General features: G+C 44.5%; 1 protein-coding gene across 1 annotated transcript in view; it reads left to right on the top strand.

Moving 5' to 3' along the window:
* The window catches only part of TEK (TEK receptor tyrosine kinase), a 76,706-nt gene that overhangs the window by 10,780 nt on the left and 40,179 nt on the right, over positions 1–25,747 (top strand). Inside the window, exons 2-4 of the mRNA XM_006268987.4 lie at positions 14,465–14,776; positions 23,455–23,565; positions 24,218–24,370. Coding sequence (XP_006269049.1) covers positions 14,465–14,776; positions 23,455–23,565; positions 24,218–24,370 — 576 coding nt within the window. The remainder of the gene's footprint in view (positions 1–14,464; positions 14,777–23,454; positions 23,566–24,217; positions 24,371–25,747) is intronic.

Here is a 25,747-nt window from a genome sequence, read left to right as displayed (position 1 = left end):
TGTCTATATTGGATATCGGCCCAATGAGGCCAATAATTTGGCCGAAAAATGCCTGTACTGTGCGCAGCCATAGCGCAGCACGGAGCAGAGCCGACAGTGTGGAGAGCTGCCTCCAGCTGGTAAGTCGGAAGGGGATGGGGGAGGAAAGGGGTATGGGGGGAGGGGCGGGGCAGAGCAATGCCCCCTGCTCAGCTGGGGCGGGGCAGCATAGGAGGAAGGCACAGCTCGTGGTGGGGTGGGGACAGCTCCTGCCACTGCTTGCACCCGGGGGGAGGGGGGAATGCCCCTGGATCTGCATGGCGCGGGTGGCTGCAGGGGCAGGTTGGAGCCAGAGCCGGCGCGGCCCAGGGCTTTTCTTGCGGGGGCTGGGCTTGGAGTGGGCTCCCGCGGTGCTGGGAGGAGGTTGCAGCAACCTCAGATTTTGCCGCCACTTCGCTCCCAGCCCAGCAGCCCCGGCTGAACGCCCCGCCTCCCCCCAAGCAATGGGCAAAGCTAGGGCTGCGGCAGGCTGCGACGCGGGGCTGGGAGCGGAGCGGCAGCAAAGCCTGGGGTGGCTGCAGCCTCCCCCCAGTGCCTCTGGAGCCCGCTCCGAGCCCAGCCCCTGGCAAGGAAAGCCTCCACCCCGCAGCTGCAGCCCGCCTGTACCACGCAGATCCTGGGGCGCCCCCCCCACCTCCCGGGGTGCAAGCAGAGGTGGGAGCTGCCCCCACCCACTACAAGCCTCACCTACGCCCTGCGCCCCCCCCCCCCCCCGCGCCCCAACTGCAGAGCGCCTCCCCCTTCATCACGGTGCGGGGCGTTGATCTGCCCCCCCCCCCCTCCACCACACCAGACTGACCACCTCGTGGCAGCTGTATTGGAAATCAGTTGGTATCAGCCAATATCCTCCTTAAATGCCGGCTATCAGTATTTGCCCTTAAAATCTCTATCGGTGCACCCCTAGTTTGAATCCATAAATGGTTCATTTCTTTCCAAGACTGAATAAAATGATGAACATACATTTGAGCACAGATTAATTCAATACCATGCCTATTGTAATTGTAATAAGAATTACTACTTCACTTCTTTCTAAGGTTTACCAGAGAAGCTGTCAGATTCCATTACTTTCTCAACAAAATTGCCATAATCTTGATTCCTAAAGAGATTTTTAAAAATCATTATTTGTTTGTTTAAAATGCGGTCTTTACTATGCAAAACACAAAGTGTGAAGAATTGCAGTGGAAAAGCTAAGCAGACAAACTAAGACATACTGAGAAATCCTGAAAGGCCAAACATTTTGTATTCAATCGGTAGGAGTCAACCTTTTTGGCAGGTATGCCACAAATTAATCCCCACACTTTCCCCAAGTGCCACTCCAGTCTCCTTTCCCTGCTTGATCTGATGCTCTGCTTTCTGTTCCCTGCCCTCTTCCTGATCTGGTGCATGCTGCACACAGATGCTTCTGATGTCAGTGCCACTTGTGGCATGTGTGCTGCAGGTTGGTCACCCCTTTGTTAAATATTGACTTCTGCTTTTGTGACCTTTTTTGAGGAACTCAAAATAAGAGGGGTAGGTGGCTTGGCAAACTGAGTCATATATTTTCAGTATGCTCCAAAGTAATCTTAAATCCCATAGTTATAAATCATATAATGAATATGCTTCAGCTGTTCTAATACTAAACTGCTTGTGAGATCCAATCTTTGGCAATGAAGACCTAGCACAGATTTTAGCTGCCCTGTTGGTAGGGTATCTCTTTGGTTTATAGTCATACCCCAAGGTCGTTGCTAAAAAAATATTTATTTTCTTAGTCACATAACTGACAATGTAAATCTATTGGTTTTATTGTATTATAATCTCCTTTCAGTGATACAGACTCCAGCCCTGATGATAAAAGAGTGGGCTTTACATATTGAGATTATTCATAGATAAGATCCTTCCTCCCCAGAGATGCCTATTTCCCCAGCTAAATTCCTGCCTTGGACTGGAGGCCATATCCTACAAACTCCTCAGTGCTTACAACTTCCACTGATGCTAAAGAGGGTATACCAGAGGAAAACTCATCATATTTAGAGGGACCCTTTTGTCTATATTGTAGCAAAAATGTAAACAGTTACTTGCAAGCAGTAAAGGCCAGATTCTGTTCCATCCACTAGGTGCCCAAATCTGATAATATTCCATCATGGAAATCCATTAATGCACCTACTTTTGTAACCCTTCATTGTCTGACTCTTAAACTTGAGTTACAAAAAGCATCAAAGAGCAGGATCGATACTGCCTTAAAGTATGCTTCAGTTTTCTCCAGTGAAGAGCTTAGTTATCTCTTTCTCTTTCCAAAGGAGAGCTCAGTTATCTCTTTAATAAATCAGTTTTATTGAGCATTATAAAGTATTAACTCCAAGCATGCATATAAATATAATCTTAGCAGTTTCAGTAATCTTAACAAGATACAATCTTAGCAAGCAAGTAACTGTATATTACCAGTCCTAATAATACACACATTGAGTGCTGGCCAGGCATCTCAAAGTGGGCTCTGGTTCCTTGAAGGGAGATCAGATATCTTCAGTTCTCAGACATTGTTGGAGTGAGGGGAAGGAAAGAGGAGGAGGGGACAGGAAGAGAAAGGGGAGGAAAAGAAGAGAAATAAGGGGGGGGGGGAATATTTATAGTCCTTTGCTATGTACCAATTAGGCCAATTTTCTGTTTTTCATCAACAACTTGGTGTTTGTCTTCACTTTATCATTGTTTTTCTCTTCTTCGTAGCACCAGGAGCCCGTTCCTTCAAATGTGGGTGGAATGTACCATAAAAAAACTTTTATCCATAATAAGCATTTTTACCATCAGACTCTTGCAGAAAAACAAGCTGCATGAGACCCTTTTCTCTGTAGGGATCAGGTCATACAATAGCATAACTCCATGAATGCACTCTTAGCCTACTTATGCAGACCTAAGGGACCGTTACAGTCCCGTCACGTGTCAAGAGGCTGAGCTGTCTCCACACGTGTGCCTGGGACTGAGCATATGTGCCTGGGATGTGTGCCTGGGACTGAGCACTTTGAGCTGGGGCAGAGCAGCCCCAGTTTGGTAGCGGCCTGTGGGGTTAACTGCAGGCTTCAGATGGTGGTATCCGGTGGTGGAGGGGCTGGCTGGGGCACAAGAGTGCTGAAGTGCAGAGCTAGGAAGTTGGCAACCCCCACCCTTTTGCACCCTTGTGTCCAGCCAGCCCCTGTCACCACCTACATGTGCATTTCAGTGGAGTAAATTACTCTGCCATAGGATAGTAGTGTCTCCAACAGTACTATCTTACAATGGAGTTAATAAATTTACTGTGCCCTAATACCAGTGTACATGTAGACTGTGACACTTTACTGCAGAGCTAATTAGTCAACTCCACAGTAAAGCATATGTGTAGATGCAATCATAGAATCACACTTAGGTTCCTTAAGTCCACATATGTGTGTACAGGGTGGGAAAGAATCTTAGGCTCCAATCACACAGAGACAATTGTCTGAGTCCTGGAAAGATTTTCTAAGAAAAAAATTGAAGAAAAGTTTTAGGTAGTAAACTGGTGCCTGGACATAACCATTTCTAACCAGTTGTTAAAAGCTGGTCCAGATTAGGAATTTTATCACTGGCTTCTTTGGGGAGGATTTCTGCCTAGGTACCTATAGCTGTCTCATTTGGTATAGCCGCATTGCCAGAAGCTATATGACAGTTCATTCAAGCTGTGGGCAATTGCCTTTTTCTGAGAGGACTCTGTAAATCCTCTTTCAGTTCTTCCTGTGCTGTTATTTCCTGCCTCCAAGTGGAGTTCTCCTTTGAGGATAGGCCTTAATTGTACTTGGAGCACGGAGGAACCCAGCCTAGTTGGTCTCTGTGTACTAAATAAGTGCCCTCAAAGGAACCTCTCTCCATAAAAGCAATAAAGAGCTTCCCTTCAGAACAAGGGAAGGGCCAGAAAAGACATTCAGATGAACTAAATACAAGATAAGTGTATAGCACACTGTAGGAAAAATTGTCCTACAGAGATATCCGGGTTACTGCACCTAGACTGCTTATGTTTCTTGAGTGTCTATGGTGTCTCTGTGCTACACAGCCCTCTGTAATTAGGGTGAAATTACACACTGTACTTAAACATACTAAATCTATGGAATGTTAATCAGTGTTAAAATAAGAATGTGCTATAAACAGTGAAGGGTTAATACCATTTCTTGTCTGCACAGCTCTGACTTGCCAGTAAAAAGGCGGTGAGCAGGGACATGGCTAGGAGCCAAGGTATCTGGGCTGTATCCCTACTTTTGGGGACAGGGGCAGGGGCTAGAAGTGGTGCATCCTGGCATGCTGAAGGACTACAAATTGCTTATTTTAGCTCCATGGAGCAGACTGAAGTTACCCTAACGTGAGCTGGGTAGCATAGCCCAGAGTTAACCTCTGCCTGAAATGGCATATCTTTGAGATGCTCAGAGGGCACTTAGCACACATTAACAAGGTTTAACATGTTGATGCTTGCATTTTAAGTACCCTTAGTATGGTGTAAGTGTAATGTGTAAATTCACCCTAATATGGACAGAACACAGAACAAAGATGACAGAGGTCTATGGACTATAACATGTAAAAAAAATAAAAAAAAGGGCATCCAGACAGGACACACCCATTATTCTGCAAAGGAATCTAAGGAACCAACATAGGCTACTCAGGATTAAAAAGGCATTAAGGGTGCTTGCAGAAGTGACATCTGTCATGCTGTAGGCCCCTTGAAAGCACTCTACAGCCATGCCCTGACAGAAGTTCATGGCTGCAGAGTGCTTTAAAAGTGCTCAGACTTGCAACAAATGAACCCTCATGTAATTTGGAGCACCTTCTGCTTTGGAGCACCTTCATTAACTTCTGTCTGTCCCTGCACACAATTGGGGCTGGGCTAGTGCAGCCCAGCCCTGTCCCTGCAGGGGGCTCCAATCCATTTGTCCTCCCCACCCCTCCAGCTCATGCTGGGCAAACCTACCCTAGAGCTCCCTCTCCTTTCTCTCTCTCCCTTCCTGCAGACAGCACTGCAACTGGGGGCGGGGGAAGCAGAACTAGGGGAGAGAGGCTGAAAACTGGCAGCTCCTCCTGTATCAGCTCCAAAATGGAGCTCAATCCCCCGCACCTCTAACCCAAGCAAATGTCTGTTGGGTTGTGGAGGGGGTGTAGTCACTCCAACTCATAGTGCTTTCTGTGAAACACCGTGAGTTAGAGTGAGGAGATGCACATCTGTCAGCAACCTAAATCATTGGCATGGCAGATTATCAGCCCCAAATCATACCAGTTTGTGCCAAAACAATCTAACAAATGAAAGAAAGATTGATTCCCTTTTAGACCTTTTTATCTTTCTAAGTTCTTTTCCTCCCTCCCACTGCTGCCTTCCTTCCCTGTTTCCCTCCTTGTTATTTCTTAGAATTTATATAGCACAGATCACATGATCACATATATAGTCAATATTTTTTCTGCCTTTCCTTTAACGGTGTCAGACTTCTCTTTTGGCCTAGCTATGCTATAAATGTGCCATTTATTGGGGTAATTAGTATTGCCGAGTGCCAGGGCCAGCGAGTCTGCCCTCATGATAATTATCCTGCCTACAGTACTGTACAGATGGCACCACACTGATTTCAGTTCAGGACACAACTGATGTGGACTTGTGAGCCGTTCTTGAGATTCCGTTGCCTGACTTGGTAAGATTGACTTATAGACTCTGGGGGTGCCTGTACACAGCTGCTCCAGTGCACTGTTCAACAAGCTTTAGATAAAATGTCCCTGCCACCATTTTGAAGCTTGGGGACGCTGACACATGAGATGCTCTGGGGCTTTAATTAGAGCAGCACTTGGAGCCGCTTTAGTTAAAGTGCCCCCTCCCCTACCCCCGGACACATGTAAAATTGCCCCAAGTGTGAAGGAGAAGTAGAGGGAGCAAAAGGAGAGACAGCAGATCCGTAATTGATGTTGAGCAGAGATTTCTGGTTAATCAGCTCTTTACTCAAAGTTCAATATCCCAGTGTCTGTCAGGACTATCTTGAAAATGTCCAGGCCTTGTCAGGGGCAGGTGAAGGTTAGTTAGCACTGCAATTTGGGAATTATTTGGACAGGCATTTTCAGAGAGAGAGTGCCAAAGAAAAAAAAAGGCAAACCATTACATTTTCCCCATTCTTCCAACATTTGCAAACTCAGATCTGCAGCTCATATTATAGTGCTGCTTTAGTCTGAGATTACTCAGACTTTGACCTCAGCTAGGACCTACCTCCCTGTTCCACACTGGGGGAATAATATTTAAAATGCTCTTTGTAGGAGCATGTGGTCTAGCTATGAAAATGTAAAGATGTGTACTGCTGTTCCTCAGTAGAAAAACAGCACAATGCTGAGGACAGGTAGGGTGTCTGGCAATATATATAGCCTTTGAGACTACACAAGGGGGATGAGCTCCAGCTGAGTAGAGAATTGGTGCTCTCTGAAGTAAGTATCCCCTATATCAGTACTACCAGCCATAGCCCAGTGGGTGACAGTGCACCCTCTGGATTTGAATAAGTGTTCTCTGCACCCAGTCTAGGTTTAGGCAGCTTGCTTTAAGATGCCTAAAACTAGACCAGGAGTCGTCTATACAGCTTTTTGCCTCTGCTGGGAATGGCATGGAGACCCCAAAGTAAGTAACGTGGGGTGGGGGGAAGGGCTGGCAAGATCAAGGGGGCCTGGGAGGTCGGGGGGGGGGGTGTGCTGGCAGGTTTGGGGGGGTGCTGGCAGGTCAGGGGGTGGTGTTGGTGGGTTGGTAGGGCACAGGAGGGGTTGGTCAGTCAGGGGAGTGGAGGGGAGCTAAAAATAGCCCATGAGGATTGGAATGGGGGGTTAGGAACACCACAGTCCTGGGGCTAGACCCAGTGGCTGGGATTTCCCAGTTGAAGGGCTCATGTAGGCATTCATGAGATCAGGTTAACCCCTTCCTAGATTGGACTAACCCATTCTTGGTCTAAGTTAGGACACTGCCTGAGGTGAACTAGGTTAGATTGGGTACAACAGTTTTTGCCCAAATTAAACCCTTTGAATGCCTGCATGAGTGGGCATTTAGATCAACATACCCCTGGTCAGTGCAGAGTTGTGCACAGCACTCAGCACTTTGCACTCACATGGCCAGCTGCTGTCCCTGCCAGGGCAGCATCAAGGTTGTGGGGTTCAGTGTATAAGAGAGTACTTTATCTCTGTATTTCAGAGGATTCAGATTAGCAACTTTCCCCATTCTGGAAGGGCCAAGGCCACATTGAGCAACCAGAACTCTGTTATAATACTGTTTTGGCATGAATTCTCTATAAGCTCCCCCTCCCATTTCTAGTGCTAGTTTCCTGTGTGTTTCCCAACCCCCTTTGCACACACAGCAATTTGCTCTCAAGCAGAGGTCATTCCTGCAAGGAGAAGGGCGGGAGTCAAAGAATTGTTTCAAGGAAATACATAAGTTCTTCACTGATACAGATGCAGGCTGTTTCCTCTCCATGTTTATTGTGTTCTCAGAAAGCTAAATCCCATAGCCTGTATCCCATCCCAGCTTGGGTAAAACTCCCATGAGTGTTGAGGTTCAATTTTGCCAAGTGGAAGTTTCACCTGATTAAAGACAATAGGATTTGATCAAGGCATCTGTGCAAACAAAGTTGCTGTAGCCAAGGCACACATTACAGCCTGATATACTTTGTCTTAAATCAAGAGGAGTTAATGGCCTGATCCAGTGCCTTTGGAGTGTGTTCCAGTGCCTTCAAGCCTTGCAAGTCCAATTGTCTCAGAAGCCTGGAGTCAGTAAGAATTGGAAGAGCTTAGCTCCTTCTAGGAGATATTCAGTATTTTGCAGGATCTGGCCCTAAGAAAGGTGCAGGTTTAATCAGATCAGAACTTTCACCTGAATGGCATTTTCACCTCCACTGGAAATAGGTTATAACCATAAGATTTTGGCCTCAAGGACTAAAGATCTGTGGATGGACAAACTCTTAATTATCCCAGGATAGTCACATAGTGTACTTAGACGATCTATGGATCTGGTTCTCAGTTGTCCTATACTTTGTGGTTAGTCATTAATGTACGCCTTTTCAAAGGAACTGCAATTTGGTTATAAAGTATTACCATTCTTTTGACACCCATATTGCACAGGTATCAAAGCTTAGAAAAGTAGCTTATCCTGCTGCTTTTACTTGAGATATTAAGACACTCTCACAATGAAGAATGCAATTATGTTTGTTTGGATTTTAAATCTATGGCCACGAAAGTAGTAAATTCAGTAGCATCTTGCACCAAGCACATTAAGTATGGAGAACTGTCAGGACCTTCTTGGGTAACAAGATCCAGTCCTCCAGGGTACTTCTATATTTTGGCTCCCAGGTTTTTGCTCATGACCTCCAGTATGGCAAGCCAGAGCCACAGCCCTGTGCCAATAGGCTAAACTAGGCAAGCACCACAGAAATTCATCCCCCATGGTAATGGCAAGCTAAAATCCTGCCTCAGCTACACCACTCAAGTGGAATCTTTTTCATGAAGGGAGTTCAATCCAGATTTGAATCTAAAAGTTCAGAGAAGTTAGAAGTGAATTCAGGCCCTTCTCTGTTTAGATCTGGTCAAGTATGGGCCAGACATTCAGCTGGTACATATCAAATTAGATTTCTTGACTAAATAGAGTGTGCAAACTTGCAGAGTATAGCCAATATGTACCATATGTACAAAACATATATACAGTAGGCCTGTATGAAGCAGCAAGTATTTAATTTGGATTTGGATTCAGTCGATTTGGAGGGATAGTGATTTGGTGATTTGGATCACCGTCCTGATTTGATTCAGCTGATTCGGAAATTCAGCACCGATTCAGAGATTCGACCAAAGACTATAATGGGGAATCACTAAAATACCTATAACTTTGTCATTTTCTTGCAAATTTGGATGAAAACAGTAGGGATAGTAGCCCCTTCTGAGGGCATGAAGCCTGCCAGATTTCAAGAATATAGGTGCAGGGGTTTCTGTGAAAGTGCATCTCTAATTGTTGAAAGCAAAACTTGTATCACTTGTGTGTGTTAAGGCAGAGCAGGACGAATGCTGCAGGGATGGTAGCCCCTCATGTGGGCATGAGGCCTACCAGGTTTCAGGCAGATGGTAGAGGGGTTTCTGTGAAAGTGCACCTCAAGGTTCTGAAAGCAAATAAAAAAAGCAAATAGGTGCAGAGTGAGGAGGGTGGCACTCAGTCTGTCTGCACGTGGAGCTTGGGGAACCCCAGCAGTGGGAGGTTCACCTTCAGGAATACCAGTTGCTCCACCAAACCAGGATCCAAGGAGGTGTGGTGTGCTGTCACAACATCCCCAGCTATGCTAAACACCCTCTCACTTGGAACACTGGTCGGTGGACAGGATAGGTGTTCCCGGGCAACTGTGACCAGATCCTGCCACACCTGGCTGCGGGTTGCCCAGTAGGCCAGGGGGTTGCAGTGCAGAGCCTCCACATCCTCGGCAAGATAAGTAGCCATCAAGGCCTCCATACTACCTGCTTGATGGTGGAGTCTGGTGCCTCTGGACCCCAACATTGAATCCATGCCCTTGGCCCACAATGGCAGCAGCTGTGGTGGAGGAGATTGGCTTGTGGTTGGAGTGCTGGCACAAGAAAGTGGTTCCCCCTCTTCCATGTCCCCCTGCCTGTGTCCTTCTGTCCTGACTCTGTTCACCAGAACCGCTGTCCAGCGATTGAGGGTTTTGCTGCTGCAGACAATCCCCTTCACCCTTTGGTCATGTGTGCCTGTCAGCACATGGACCACAATGGATCCAGCCATTTTTTGATGCCCTCCTTCAGGTGCTTCACCAGTGCCTGCACCTCTGGTGAAAGTGGCTTGTCCCCACCAGGAACACTGATATCCTGGAACTTCTCCATTTCATTCTCAAGCTCCTTCACTATGGGGATCACCTGGCTAACAAGGGAATCACCAGTGCTGAGGGTCTCAGTGACCTTGAGGAATGGCTTGAGGACCACCGAGATCTGGGAGATAGTATCCCACCCTGTTTTGTTAAGGGGGCTACTGATCCCAATCTTCCCAACCAAGGCCATCTCATGGATGGCTTTCTGTTGCTTGACCAGCTTTTTGAGCATCAGGTATGTGGAATTCCACCAAGTCTCCACATCCTGCATAATTTTGTGCTGTAGGATGCTCAGGTCTGCTTGCTTGTCCCGCAGCATTTTGCCCCCCTTGATACTCCAATGGAAGTAGTCTGCCACCTTCCTGCATTTTGAAATAAACTGGCTGGTAGTGACAGCACTGTCACTAGGAGCCCTGTACCCCTCCAAGGCATCCCTGACCACGAGGTGGAACTTGTATGCCACACAGTGGATGCCAGCAAAGTTGGCATCACACACCACCTTGACCATATTGGTCCCATTGTCAGTAACCATGAACCCATGGGTGAGCTTACTCTGCCCAATGAGCCACCGTTTCACCATGTAGTTCATGGCCACCATGATCTCCCTTGCCATGTGGGACCCATCCATCACCTCCGCTTGAAGGAGAGCCTACTGACGCCCTGACTGATCACACCAGTGCCCTGTGAGGAAGAGATAGGCATGATCTCCATCCTGGTTGCTCCAGATGTCTGAGGTAAAGTGCAAAGCTACCTGTGGTCCTGCCTTGCGCAGCTCCTCCCTCAAGTATTTCCTGCATGCCTCATACAGGGAGGGCACCACAGTCCTGCTAAAGGTGGTGCATGCAGGGCCATGAGTATTATGAGCCACCTGAACCCTGGACACTTAACAAAGGAGAGGGGCTGGCCTTTCAGAGCAAGCATCTTCCGAATGCTCTGGGTGACCTCGCTCTCCTTAGTAACACATCCCCCTTTGTCTGCAGCTTTCCTCCCCTTGTCCAGGGTGGCCTGCCTCTGCTTCTTGGGGACAGAGACTTTGGAGAAAGAGGGGGACTTCTTTTTGGGCACACTCCCACTGGTGGGACAAGGGAGGAACAAGGGCAAAGGGATGCTGCTGCATGAGATGTAGCATCATTGCTGTGGTGGCAAAGTGTTTCATGTCCTTGACCCAGCTGATCTGCCTTTGCCAGTGCTGGCAGGTAGCATACCTCAGATCATTTGCCACCTCAAAATGATCCCACACTAGACTACCCACCTGCTTCTGGGTTGCGGGTAGGGATTCTGCCTTATTCCCCTCCTCAACAGGCAGAAACACAACAATAGGAGGAGCTGAGCCACCTGCCCCCACGACCTCCTTTGAAGTGCCTTCCAGAGAAGGGGACCTGCCTCTAGGGGAACTTTGAGGGCTGTGGAGCACAAACTCAGATCTCCCCTCCTTCCCCAGAACTTCCTTTGCTATGGTCCTCAACTCCTCTGCTTCCAGATCCAGTTCCTCCTCTGGCACTGGAAGGCTCACGCTGGGAACTTAAACTGGGTGGAGAATGTCATGCTGCTGCCGGTTAGTGGTGTTAGTGGTGGTGGTGCAGGTGCAGGCACTGCTACCACAACCTTGCTCCCACTAGCAGCAGAAGACATCACTGCCAGAAAAGAGGGCACGTCTGTGTTTGGGCCAGAGGGAACTTGCTGCTCTCCTTCTTCCCCCTCTCCCTCTCCTGCCAGAAGACCTAGCACCTGCCTTTCCAGCATACTTCATGATGTTTGGTGTGCTGCAAAATGTGTGTGTAATATATGTTGTGCTTTCCAGCACAGTGATGACATACGACTCAGGGAAAACACAGATTTCTATTTGTGAGGGGAAATAATCAAGACAGACTGACAAGAACAAATAAAAGGATTTGGGGGGAGAATAAATTGAAAGGAATGGACAGGGATAACAATAGGGATTGTAAGCAAGGGTAAGTAGGAAAGGATTGGATACAATTTACAAGAGAGACTAGCTACCAAGAGACTAGATGGCTCTTAGTTTTTGAGATATGCACTGTTTTCCAGGAACACATATACCGCATAAAGCAAGGGAAACCTGTAAATAAGTATTGTAGAAACCATCTCATCTGTACATACAGATTTCAAGACAACTACTTCTGATTCCTACTGGTATACGTGAGAGGAGATTCAGGGGCATAAAGAGTAAGAACTATTCATTTCAGTAAAAATTGCAAAATTTGGCCCTGTGTAATTACAACCAGACATGAAAGTATGCATATAAATCTAGACAAGATCACAGGGTCTATTTACCTTTAGCTTTATACAAAGGAGTCATTTTGTAATGTGTTACAGGATGTCTTGACTTTGCTGACCCTTAGCTTTATACAATATTTATTTTAATGGCTGTTGTATCCTTTCCAGGAGGTTTCATTTCTCCATTATGTTGCTTAAAGTTATCTGGGTTGGCATGTTAAAGGGTGGTGACTGCAGCTGGGCGTGGTTAATGTCAATGTGGTCTAAGATACAAGGTTCCCCTGAGTAGCTGCTGGCATTGAGTGCAAAGAAGGACCTCCTCCCTTGGCCCGAAGCACGGAATACACACACGCACACATTTAAAGACTAAAGTAAGCCCTGAGCCCCGGTGACCTTTTTATCTAAGGCTACACCCATTACCTGAAATGAGAAAAAATGTTGCAACCTGAATGGTACTGAATTTTGGCTGTATGGCGGCTGTTTGTGTATCCACAACATGCAGTTGAATCTGAAGTTGGAAAATCAAGGTGTTACTTTAAAAGTAATCCATTATTTCCCCTGTTTAAGCTGGAAAAATATGCAGTTTCCTTTTTCCTTACCCTGACTTTCAAAATTAAAAGGAAATGCCTGTTGTTTGAAAAGTGTTAATCAGAGAGGGTGCTGTAGCTTACATGTATGTAAACTATTAAGGGATGAATATTGTAATGGTGCTTTGATCTATCATATTTCCATAGTGCTCATCACCAAGGTATTTAAAACGGGATAGCTTTGTCAGGTCAGGGCTGTTGCTTAAAGCACAAGATTACAAATTAGAGAGGTGACAAGATTATTTTTTAGCTTTAAAGTGGGTTTATGACCTTAGAGCAAAAAGCAAGCAGTATAGAATTTGCAAGGTTTGGTTAAGGATAAAGGGACTTTTACCAAGGGAGAGGTTTAGTGGTAGAGCAGAAAAGAGCATCTCTCTATACACTCTAAACATGTCAGTTCCTCCAGGCTTGGGCCACAGGCCACTATATGCATAACCACTTTCTCATTTGAGTTGGGGAATCAAAGGACTTATCAACACCATGGTGTTCATGGGGCTTAAGGAATATGGGACTAAGTACAGCACATACTTCCCAATCTGCTGATGTTCTCCAGAAGTGGAAATTTTCTAACGGCTACTTCAAACTCTTCTGCTGCACCTAATCTTGAACCTTCAGTCTCCAATAGGCCTGTGACCTGAGTGGTGGACAAGCCTGGAGTGGTTTCACTGGTGAACCTCCAACTCTAGAGCACATCAGTAGGCTTGAGTCGGCAGGGTCTCCTCAGCCCTATCCTGCCTGAGCCCTGGTGCTGCTGTGGTATAGCTAAGTCCAAAGGCTGTCAGACACTACCAATTCACTTGTGTGCTGTTGGCTATGAACAGAGGTATGTATGTCTTAGTAATGTTAGCATCATATGCCAGCTGGCTTGGGACAGATGTCTGATCATTTTTCCCCTCCATTGTAAGCTGTAGACTGAATTCTCCACTCATTTACATCTTTTATAATCCTTTTTGCCTCAGCAAAGTAGGCATAAATTGGCATTCTGATTTGGTAACATTTTACATCTGTTTTGCACTGTTGAGTATGGCTGCACCATGTCCAAAGCAGGTGAGGAGCTGGCTCAGAAGGTCTCAATACAGGAATACAATGGGCTCATTGAGACAGACCTGTAGGCACTGGAATCCATCCATCTTGGCCCTTATTATGTAGTTCTGAACCCAATGTGCTGGCTCTTTGGATCTAATGTCCTGCTTTTGGACCTAGCTCAAATCTCCACAGAAATGTGTCTGTCTTCTTTTTTGTTTTCTCTCTTCACTGCATGAGAGAAGCAATAGTAAATGGTATTTGAATGGAAAGTAGGATATCCCCATTAAATAGGTATCACACATGTCTAATACATAGGATGGCTTTCTAAGAGCAGAGACTAGATACTACAGGGATGTGTTTGGTAGGAGCTGCACACAAGGACCCATTGCAGTGCAGGTTTCTCCCTTTGACTCTACTTCTGGTTCCCTGGCTATATTGGTCTTAAGGGATGTTCTAGTGGCTTGGTAGGGATTGGTGGATGGAAATGTCTAATGAGACAGGAGCGTGTTGCCAGACGGCTGGCTCATTTCTGTGTCAACACAGAACCTTCAATATATCTGGAGGCACAATCTGGCCTCATTAAAAAAAGACAATGAACATGCAACCATTTTCTTCTCTTTAAAGCTCAGCAAGGTGGTAGTCAGAGAAGCTGGCCATTATTTTGAAAGACCCCCATCCGAGCAATCAGAGCTGAAAGAAATACTCAGACCCTACGGTAAAGTCTCCTCACCTGTTGTTTGCTTGTAGGTAAAGTGGAAGCAGCACTGGACCTGATGCTGATCAATTCATTCCCTCTAGTGGGCAACACGGAAACATCTCTTATCTGTATTGCTGCCAAATGGCGTCCCTGTGAGTCTGTCACCATCGGAAGAGACTACGAGGCCCTGATGAGCCAACACCAGAACCCCCTGGAAGTGACTGAAGACGAGAAGAGAGGAACTGCCAAAAAAGTGGTGTGGAAAAGAGAACAAGCTGGTGAAACGATTGGAGCTTACTACTGTGAAGGGAAAGTCAAAGATGAGGTGACAAGGATACGTACTATGAAGATGTCACAAAGAGGTACCGTATGTAGGTCATGATAGATATGTAAAAGGCCCACTAGGGGGCTTCTTGTTTCTGATACCTTGACTTGATGGGTACAGGTGCGGTGGCGAATGGGCAAAGTGACCCTGCCATCTCTGTCTTCCCGTTTGCAAGATGAAATTTCTTTTCTACCTGGGAGAAATGTTATAATATTTGAATTCTCCTTTGCCTGGTAAGGGTATGTGTGCCCAAAAGCTTGAAAAGAAAAAAAAAATTTTGCAGCTCTTTAGTTGGTCTAATACAAGATATCGCCTCTACCCTAAGAGTTTTGTCTGCCTGTGTTCAAAATAGAACTTATTTGGCTCAAATCAGCTCAGAAACAGTGGATAAATATGTTTAGATGGTTCTTTTCTTTTACACAATTTTAGACATTCTGACCGCTTCTGCTTAAAGCTAGATGTACAAAAGGAAGTAATAAAATAAGGCAAAAAAAACTGCCCTGGTTTTATGGAAGCCATAAAGTAATAAAATGGTAACTTTTATCATTGGGTTTACCATATTCAAAGCACTTTATGAAGAGAAACCAGCTAAATTCAAAACAAGGCAGTGAGGTAGGTAGCTGAGTAACACCGTACATTTTAAAGATGGGAAAGCTGAGGCCAGGAAGTTGAGGGACACGGTTAAGACCCTGGGGTGAGTCAATATCAGGAACAAAGAACAGACATCTCTCCCTTCTCCCTCTCTCTGCCCCCTCCACTTTACCTTTCCCACCCACCAAAAAAAAAGAACCAGCAAAAATAAAATGTCTTACCTCAAGCCATTCCTCTAAGCTGAGAAGAGCCAACTCCATACAATCCAATAATAATTTCACTGTTGTTTGCTATTTTGGGTGTGTCTACATGGCACTACAGAGTTTAGCATGGTGGTCTGCTCAGGCTAATTTACACAGCTTCTCAGCAAGAGCTAATTAGCCCAAGCAAAATATTGAATGAACCTAGCTGCACTGCTTCTATTACTAGAGAATTCTCATTCAGATTAGCTCCAGTAATCATGACACTGCATTGATGCAGTGTAGACATTCCCTTTCTATGGAAGGTGTTCAGGTATTAAGGTGATGTGCAGTGGTAGAAACCCTTAAAACAGAAAATAGCTTAATTTTAAAAGGTAGGAGTTGCTGGATACAACTGCTGTACTCAGACCATTAGGCCTCCAGGCTGGAAAACTTGATCTCACTTATTCCCCAGGCTGAGATCTAAAGCAAAAAGACTGGCTCAATTCTTAGAGAAGCATAAGAACTGCTCAATACATGTTCTATAGTAAATCAAGTATCAAAATCTTCCAAAACTCATCAATCGGTAAGACCAGGTACAAGAGTTTATGACACCAAAAATTTAGACCGCAACATGTAGCCAATTAGGCTGCTTTTCAATACAAAAAATTATGAGCAGTTGTATTTGTCTGTCCGTCTGTTCTTTCTTGGTTCTTATATAGCAATCATCATTGTGGTATCCAAGCACACCCAAAATACATAGTAAATGAACATAAGGATACTTTCTTTTGTTCTCTGTCTCGGTGTGTCTGTGTTTGTTTTACTCTAAAAGTATTTGTTGGCAGTCCAGGGTGAAAAATGGGTTTTATATTTTATGCTGAATGAACTTCATGGTTATTCTGACATCTTCTGATATCCTAGCCAATAATTGAGAAAGTTTATTCCCTTGTATAACACATGGATCACCAATACTATATTGGCTTTAGTCAAACATGAAATAATCTCTCTAGTGGCAGAGGATGGATTTGGAACTGGCCCTTCCAAATCCATCCTCTGCCACTAGAAAGATTATTTCATGTTTGACTAAAGCCAATATAGTGTTGGTGATCCATGTGTTATGCAAGGGAATAAACTTGATTCTTATATATCTACTTTTGAGAGAATTTTTGCCGAAACCTTTTTAGTTTGTGTAGCTTGAGTTGAGACCTCACCAGAGAGTCTATTATGTGCACTGTCTCATAACTACTGGACGGATGGGTGAGAAAGAGGCATGATAGCAATTCTCAAAGCTATTAAATGCTGCAGGGAGAGGAAAGGGAGGTCAGTGAATGACTGTGAGGCTTGGCAAAGCTACTATAGTTGAAAATAGGTCTTTTTCACTTCCATTGCTATGATCTGAATAATTTTCAAAAGGCTTTGAAATGCACTGTGGTTTTTCAGTACTGAAAAATTGAGTGTAATTGAAAAGTACACTTCATTTCCTATTTAAGTCAATGAGAGCAGTTGGATAATCAGCACTCTGGAACGTCCAGCCATTGCTGGAACTTTCATTGAATTAGTGTCCTAATCCATTAGACTATTCAAGTGCTTAACTTGAAGTCCATGGAAATAGTCTTGTTGAGTTTTATTGGACTTCTCACATGGTCATTTATGCACTCACATGCTTTATTGAGGAGCCTAACTTCAGCCATTCATTCCCCAGCGTGAGCACTAAAGAAAAAAGTCTGGCATAATTTGCAGAGAAGCATAAGAACTGTTGAATACATACTGGGCACATCTACATATGCAACCAACTGCACAGTTGTTATTGTGCAGTCATTTAGTACCTGCTTTAGCAATAACAGCCATTACTGCACAGTCCTGGTAGTGCACGGGTTGTTTTTGACCCTACTGCACAGTAGCTCATTGCATCTCATGTGGATGTGCCCACTTTGTAGTAAATCAAGTATCAAAACCTTACAAAGCTCACCCATTATTAACAGTAGGGACAAGAGTTTATGACATCAAAATTTTACACAGCAGCACTTAGGAAATCTTGGCCTTTATTATGTGGAAATGTAAGATTTTTTTTTTCTGTCTGATTGTACATATAAACTTCTCAAAGTAGTGGTGCAGTTCTTCTGAATTCTGGATATTCCAGCCCATGGTAGGATTGTATGATGTGTCTATGAGGCTCATGGCAGATGTTACACCTAAGATGCAATTAACCTGTTAATCATCTCTTAACAAGGAACCTGCCCACATGTTCAGGCAATTAATGACACGATAAAATGGGAAATAAGCCACAAAATTATTCAATAAAATATGTGCAATAATTTTGCACAGGTTCCATTGTGTCTCAACTTAAACATGTGGCAAGGTTCCTGCCCTGCATCCTGATACCAGCTGCATAGGAGGTGTACCTAGGACCAGCCTTAGTGCAATCCTGAGGCTGGTACCTACAATCAGCTGATTGTCAGTCTCAGCCCTGGGACTGCACTGCAGTCTTGAATTAGTTGCTGTGCAGCCCTGGGGCTGAGACCAATATCAGCTGATTGTTAGTCCCAGCTCCAGGACTGCACTGGTTTACCAAGTATCCAGTTTTCTACTTCCTGTTGCAGGTAAAGCTCAGGATCATGCTCCCTGTGGCCTGGCAAGTAGTAAAGGTGCAACTGGAATCTGATCCCTGATCCCAAAATCATGTGTCTTGCCAGGCATGTGTGGCATGGCAGCAGGTGCAATTTTTGGGACCAGGAAACAGATCGCATCATGCCATTATGTGAATTTGTGCCATGGACTTAAGTATACATGTGCATATAATATAGGTAGAATGTGTGGTATTCTTATATATTGCATGGTATATTATTTAATATTATGTAAGAGGTTCTTTCTGCAGGGACAATAATGGGTATATAGAAATGTAAGCAAAACACTGCATTGGCGTTTCTTCTGCAATCTGATTTGTGGTGTCTCTGTCAAGGGAGGGCTCATGCAAATTGTGAAATCATTAAACAAGTCACAATCTAAAAATACATTGGAAATGAGCCCACCAAGGAATGTGGGCTCCTTGTCCTAACAACAGTGCTATGAAAAAAATTCTCCCATGGATAAACTAACACATACGCACACGCACACTGAGAAAGGAAAAATAAAAGCTAAACTACAAAGTGACTTTTTAATGAAAAACTATTAATAGCTCTCTAAATTTAATAGAAAACCCTGCTGCAAATAAAACCCATGGAGGTCAAATGCTTTAGCGGAGCTGGTTGAAAGACTTGTTGCAAACAGTTTGTTTTGTGAGCTTTGCATTATTTTTTGTTTACAAGTAGATCATAATCTTTAGAAGTGGGCTTGCTATTTATGACTACCTCTCAGCCTACATACTGAGAACGCTCTGGGATTGCTCATGATGTTTTTGTTAATATTCTTGTTTTTCTGCTTTTGGGACCATGTTCAGCTGTGTGTTTGGCCATGCAGCTGCAGAAACTAGTGCCACCCTAGAAGGTACTGATTGGTGCTTTATAGGGCCCGATTCCAACACTTCTGCATCTGCTTAATTTCACACAAGTGATCTCACTGAAGTGAATGGAACTGCTCACATACATAATATTGTACAAGTCAGCATATGCATGCCATTTTATATGATATGGCCTAGGTTATAGAGCTGTGCTGAAAATGAAAATGCCATTTCTGGAGACTCCCCCCCCCCCCCCCCCCCTTTTTCAATGGATTGTAATTTTTCGTTTCAATTGCCTTTTTGCCATTATTCTCATATGATTTAAAATGTAAAATATTGACATTCAATAGTTATTTTTAAATGGAACATTTAAATTTTCATCTCGATGTGTAGACATTGTCAGAACTATTATGCTGGATGGCTCAAACAAAATTTTGGTGAAATGGTCATGATTTCAACTACAATTCAACTTTGAAAGAACTACAGCCTCCCACGGAAAATAGACCACTAATGTTCTTCCTACCAGCTCTATCGAATGAAAAGAGGACTTCAGGGTTAGTGATAGAAATTACACATAAACCAGTATAAGTTATCAGAAACTGATTCAAAACTGTAACACAACAGAAGTTCAGTGCAAATAAACCACTTTTAAAATGGCTTAAACCAATTTAAGATAAACCTAAATGGATGTAGTATCAGACTTAACTGAATTAGAGTGTTGGGTTTATTGAGCTTCTGACCCAGATCCCCTCCAGGTTCAAGTTAGCTCACTAAGCATCTCAGCATGCTTTTCACCTTCCTCATAAACCCACCCTCACAGGGTAGGTGGGCTAGCATTGACTTAAGCTATCTGTTCCAGCTGAGCAGCGAGTTGTGTTCTAGTGTTCCACAGCTTCTGGCCTGGGCCACTGCAGGCATGTGGCTGCATTTCCCGAATCAGAAGTAAATGTCTGCTCACTTGCTTATTGGTTCAGTCTATGCATTTTAGACTAACCTGCAAAGACTGAATTGATTCAGCCTTGGGCTTTTTGACTTCTCCGCCAAGGCGGAGATGGAACTGGGACTAACTACCCGGATCAAGGACAACAAGAAGTCCTTTTTTAAATACATAGGGGACAAAAAGAAGGTACTGGGTAACATGGGGTCTCTGCAAGACACGCTAGGAAATCTGGTTGTCGCACCAGATGACAAGGCTAACCTATTTAACGGTTTCTTTCCCTCCATTTTCCTGAGCAGGGACCAGATCAGCCCGTTCGCCAGGACCCCCTCAGGCCCCAGAAGAGGCACACCCAGGCCTAGGGTCAGTGAGGATCTAGTCAGGGAACTTCTGGAGGGACTGGATGTATTTAAATCTGCAGGTCCTGACGATCTCCACCCCAGAGTGCTGAGCGAATTAGCAGAGGTCATTGTGGGACCCCTGGCACAGCTTTACAAGCACTCGTGGTGTTCTGGGGTGGTGCCAGATGACTGGAAAAGGGCCAATGTGGTTCCCATTTTCAAAAAAGGGAGGAAAGAGGACCCAGGAAACTATAGGCCAGTCAGTCTTACCTCGATCTTGGGTAAGCTTTTTGAGAGAATTATTTTGGTGCATGTCCGCAAGGGGCTAGCAGGGGAGCTTATGCTTAGGGGCAACCAACACGGGTTCCTTAGAGGCAGGTCCTATCAAACCAACCTGGTGGCTTTCTATGACCAGGTCACAAAATCCTTAGACACAGGGGTAGCAGTGGACGTAGTCTTTCTGGACTTCAGGAAGACCTTCAACACTGTCTCTCACCCCATTCTCATTAAAAAACTAGGGGACTGTGGCCTCAACACCTACACAGTCAAATGGGTTGCTAACTGGCTGGAGGGCCGCACCCAAAGAGTGGTGGTGGATGGATCATTTTCTACCTAGAGGGATGTGGGCAGTGGGGTCCCCCAGGGCTTGGTCCTCGGACCTGTGCTGTTCAACATCTCCATCAGTAACTTGGACGAGGGGGTAAAAAGCACCTTGTTCAGATTTGCTGATGACACTAAGATGTGGGGGATGTGGGCACGCTAGAAGGGAGGAATAGGCTGCAATTGGACCTAGACAGGTTACAGGGGTAGGCGGATGAGAACAGGATGGGTTTCAACACTGACAAGTGCAAGGTGCTGCATCTGGGGAGGAAGAACCAGCAGCATACCTACAGGCTGGGGAACTCCCTTCTCGTCAGTGCAGAGGCAGAAAAGGATCTTGGAGTCATTATTGATGCCAAAATGAACATGGGCCAACAGTGTGGGGATGCAGTCAGGAAGGCCAATCACACCTTGTCATGCATCCACAGATGCATCTCAAGCAGGTCCAAGGAGGTGATCCTCCCCCTCTATGCGGCACTGGTCAGGCTGCAGTTGGAGTACTGTGTCCAGTTGTGGGCACCGCACTTCAGGAGGGATGTGGACAGCATTGAGGGGGTCCAGAAGAGGGCCACCCGCATGATCAGGGGGCAGCAGGGCAGGCCCTACGAGGAGAGGCTAAGGGACCTGAACCTGTTCAGCCTCCACAAGAGAAGGCTGAGGGGGGATCTAGTGGCCTGTTACAAACTAGTCAGAGGGGACCAGCAGGAATTGGGGGAGTCCCTGTTCCCCCGAGCACTACCAGGAGTGACTAGAAATAACGGTCACAAGCTGGCAGTGGGTAGATTCAGACTAGACATCAGGAGACGCTACTTCACGGTCAGGGCGGCTAGGATCTGGAAACAACTTCCAAGAGAAGTGGTGCTGTCTCCTACCCTGGGGGTCTTTAAGAGGAGGCTAGATGAACACCTTGCTGGGGTCGGTTGACCCCAGTGCTCTTTCCTGCCAAGGCAGGGGGTCGGACCTGATGATCTGCTCAGGTCCCTTCCGACCCTACCTACTATGAAACTATGAAACTATGACTTATACTTGTTTTTTTATTTAGCGCAGTAGATTAGGGATCAAGTAGGAGCTTATGTCAGTCTTATGTGACTCACTCCAGTTGAGGCTTCAATAGTTCCAGTAGCTCCTGGTAGTTCTGGTAGCAAATTCAGCTGACTTTAGGCAGGAGGAAGATAGATGCAGTACAGAGGTACAGAGAGTAGAAGGAACCAATATGTGGTAGGGACCGACTCAGAGGGAAGCTAAATACTCCCATGAAAATAGTAAAACACAGTAGCCCAGTAACACAGTAGCCAGCTGGGAGTTCACTCACTGTCCTAAATAGGAATGTGACAGAAGTAACATATTTACACCCAGATCATGATTTAAATATTCTTGAAGTACTGCTTGAAAAATCAAAGTTTCCTAACTTTGTAAGACTGCTTTTGTAGGATTTATTTCTCCCTTGTATCTGAAGAAGAACAGCCTAGGAAATCATAATTAGAACTGATCAAAAACCTCCAATGATTTCTGCTAAACATTCTGTTTTTTCCAATGAAATATAAGGAAAATAACATTTTAAGCCAGCCTTAAATGAAAGGGTTAATTTCAACATACTGAAACAAACCAACATTTTGAAATTAACCTTTTCAATTTAAGTTGGCTTAAAATGTTGGGTTTTTTTAATTTGGGGGGGGGGTAGATTTTCATGTTTTTGACTGCTTCCCTCCCTTTTCTGCGCACATTTTTCACTGGTAGGGAGAAGATAAAAATTAAAAGGTCTTAGTGAAATGTCACCTTTCACATTCAGTTATTATTTTCTAGCTGGAAAAAATTAGAAAACACTAAGAAAGTATGGAAAATGTGGCTCTGTTTTATGCAAAAAGAAATTGTTTCAAATTCTTAGTTGAAGAATTTAAAAAGATCATTGAGCTGGATAGTTTCCCATGGGCATTATTTTATTTGATTAAACCATATCTTCTGAGGGGCCTAATCTTGATCAAAAAGTGTTGACCATGAATGTAGGTTATTCAGTTGTCCTCACTGAAGAGCAGTGTTTGTCAATATTTGAGGAAAGCATGGAGGCCTAACTTTGAGCAAAGGCTTACAATATGCTATGCCATCTTTAAGCAAGTCTTACATGACATTGACATAACCTTCTAGAACTTCAGAGAAGTTAAATGGGGAAAAAAAACCCTCTCCTGAGTGACTTCTCTATAATTTTGCTAAAAGAAAAAAAAAATCTTACCTAAAATACATGGTCCAGTACATTACCCAGTCTGACTGCAAAATATGTTTCTAGGGATAAAAAGAATGGGAATGATATTTCACAGCCTACTGGATCTCATGGATAAGGAAATGTTTCCAATTATCCAGGCAAAGTTTAATTTATATTAATTTCTTCTCCTCACCTTTAGTCCTGTTGTTGCTCCAGGGCATAGATGAGCTTCCTGACTGCCAAAATACACAGCAGGGGCTGGTGGTGGTAAAAAGAATTAATGCATTCTGGTAGGAAGTCTAAGCATGCAAAGCCACCAGGAATGACTGTGTGGAGCATTCTCCAGCTTCCATCATGGGGATTGAACAGAGACAAAAGTTCCTGCCACTGATCCCATGCTGTCCCCTGTTTGTTTGTTTTTGTTATTATTTTAGCTTCCTTCCTCCCAGTGGCCTTAACTGTTACAGCAAATAAGGGAGAGTCTGTGAACATTTCCTTCATCAGAAAGGTCTCAAAGGAGGAAGACGCAGTGATCTACAAAAATGGTAACTGCTCTCTATCTCTCACCATTACTGTGCTATCTGAGCACCTCTATAATTACCTAATAATTATTTCTGGTAATGCTTATATAATGACATGGAGGAAACATCACTCTTTACACCTTTCAGTCAGCTTGCATTCCTACAGAGCTGCTTCCCTCCACAATCCCTTTAGTCCTCTAATTCCCTTTTTGTGCCTTTACTTTGTTTTTCATGTTGCATCTCCCTCCACTTAGTTCTGTCTATCTACCGTCAACTTCCATTATGTTTTGTAGTCCTCATGGCTTCAGCCCTACTTCCCGTTTTTCCCCTGACATATTGTCCTCCAAGATCACCTGGACTCACTGCTCATTCCACAGCCCAGAACCTGGGCATTTGACTGATAGTTTTCTTTCTCTCTCTTCACCATTGCATCCACTTTCATCTGACATCAGAGGCTGAATTTTTGAACCCTCCATGATTCCACAAGAGGCAAAAAAGTTCTTTGCCTCAAACACATTGTCTGTAATGTCTCAAATGGAAGATTTCCCTTGTATCATGGACGGCTTGCTTCACCCAAGCTGCCTTCACCCAGTGCCTGATTCAAGTTCCTCTAACCATGAAAGGATGAATGGATATTCTAGTTGTTTATTATGGATCCTTTCTGATCTTCTTTCAGGTTCGTTCATTCACGCTGTGCCCAGGCATGAAGTGCCAGGTGAACTAGAAGTAGCCTACTCTCCTGTCCAGCTGCAAGATGCAGGGGTCTATTATGCTAGATACATAGGAGGAAATACATTCACCTCTGCTTATACAAGGCTGATAGTCAGACGTAAGTTGCTGTGTCTTGATCTTTATTTTAAAATTATACTGTGATGAAGCTAAGATTAAACCTTTGTTGCATATACTGTGGTCAAATTCTCTGTTTGAGTAAACCAGCATCAGTTTATATCATCAAGAATTTGTGGCTTCAGCTGCCTGGTATGCATGATGACCGTGTCCTGAAAATGTGGGAGCTGTAGTTGTCTGCATCGAAACAACAATATCTTTTGTGTAGGTATAGATTGCCGTTCAAGGCTTAAAGGCATCTTTTATATTGAAATTTACACTGTAAAAAAGAGAGATTTAAGCTGTATATTATGAAGAACTTTCTAACACTTGAGAGTGGTTAAGTGTTGGAACAGATTGCTTAGAATGGCAGTGGGGTCTTCACTGGAGGTTTTTAAGTGCAGATTAGACAAGCATTTGTCTGGGATGGCATAGTCAGAGATGTTCCTACCTTGATCAAGGAGAGGTTGGATTGGATGACCTCCCAATGTCCCTTATAGCCCTGTTTGTCCATGATTTTATACTATGTGCAGAATTATTTTCGTGAAAGTGAAACAAAGCATGTCATAAGATTATGAAAAGTTTTTGGAGTAACCAATGTGTCCCACAACCAGATCCAGAGTTTAGGGTTTTACAGTTGGACGCCTAACTGTCATCTCTTGAGAACAAGAACAAGAACACCACCCCCACTATTACTACACCCCACAACAGAGCCGTCAGCACTCCTGGATCTTACAGCTGCACCTCCAGAAATGTAATATACCTCATCCAATGCACCAAATGCCCTGATGGAAAATATGTAGGAGAGACCAAGCAACAACTGCGCACCAGAATGAACGCACACCGGAAATCTATCAAAGGCAGAAATACCCAATTACCGGTGAGGGCACATTTCTCACAAGAAAACCACTCTCTCTCCAATCTCTCAGTCCTGATCCTCAAAGGAAACTTACACAACACTTTCCAGAGATGAGCCTATGAACTCCACTTCATCAACCTCCTGGATACTAAAAATCATGGACTAAATATAGACATTGGATTTATGATACATTATAGTCTGCCTGACAACTGACTCCCCAGCCCAGCCCCTGGCTTCTTTACTTTTCATTCCATCCAGGAAGAGCACACACCAACTGCAGAAGCTTCCTTAGCCTGACGAAGGGTTTTTGAACCCGAAAGCTTGCTTAATAACTATTCTCCAACTATTTGGGTTGGTCTAATACAAGATATCAGATTCACCCAAAGAAACTTGTCTGCCTATGTCCTTAGACCAACACGGCTACAACCTACATCTCTTGAGAACTGCATTTAGATGTCTAGGGATTTGAGATAATTTCTGACATATAAATGCTGTGTTGAGCTATCAGATACAAACCTAAAC

This window comes from Alligator mississippiensis, chromosome 3 (genome assembly GCF_030867095.1).
Source record: "Alligator mississippiensis isolate rAllMis1 chromosome 3, rAllMis1, whole genome shotgun sequence".
Classification (NCBI taxonomy): Eukaryota; Metazoa; Chordata; order Crocodylia; family Alligatoridae; genus Alligator; species Alligator mississippiensis.
Note: the sequence above shows the minus strand (reverse complement) of the source record. Positions and strands in the feature narration are given on the sequence as shown.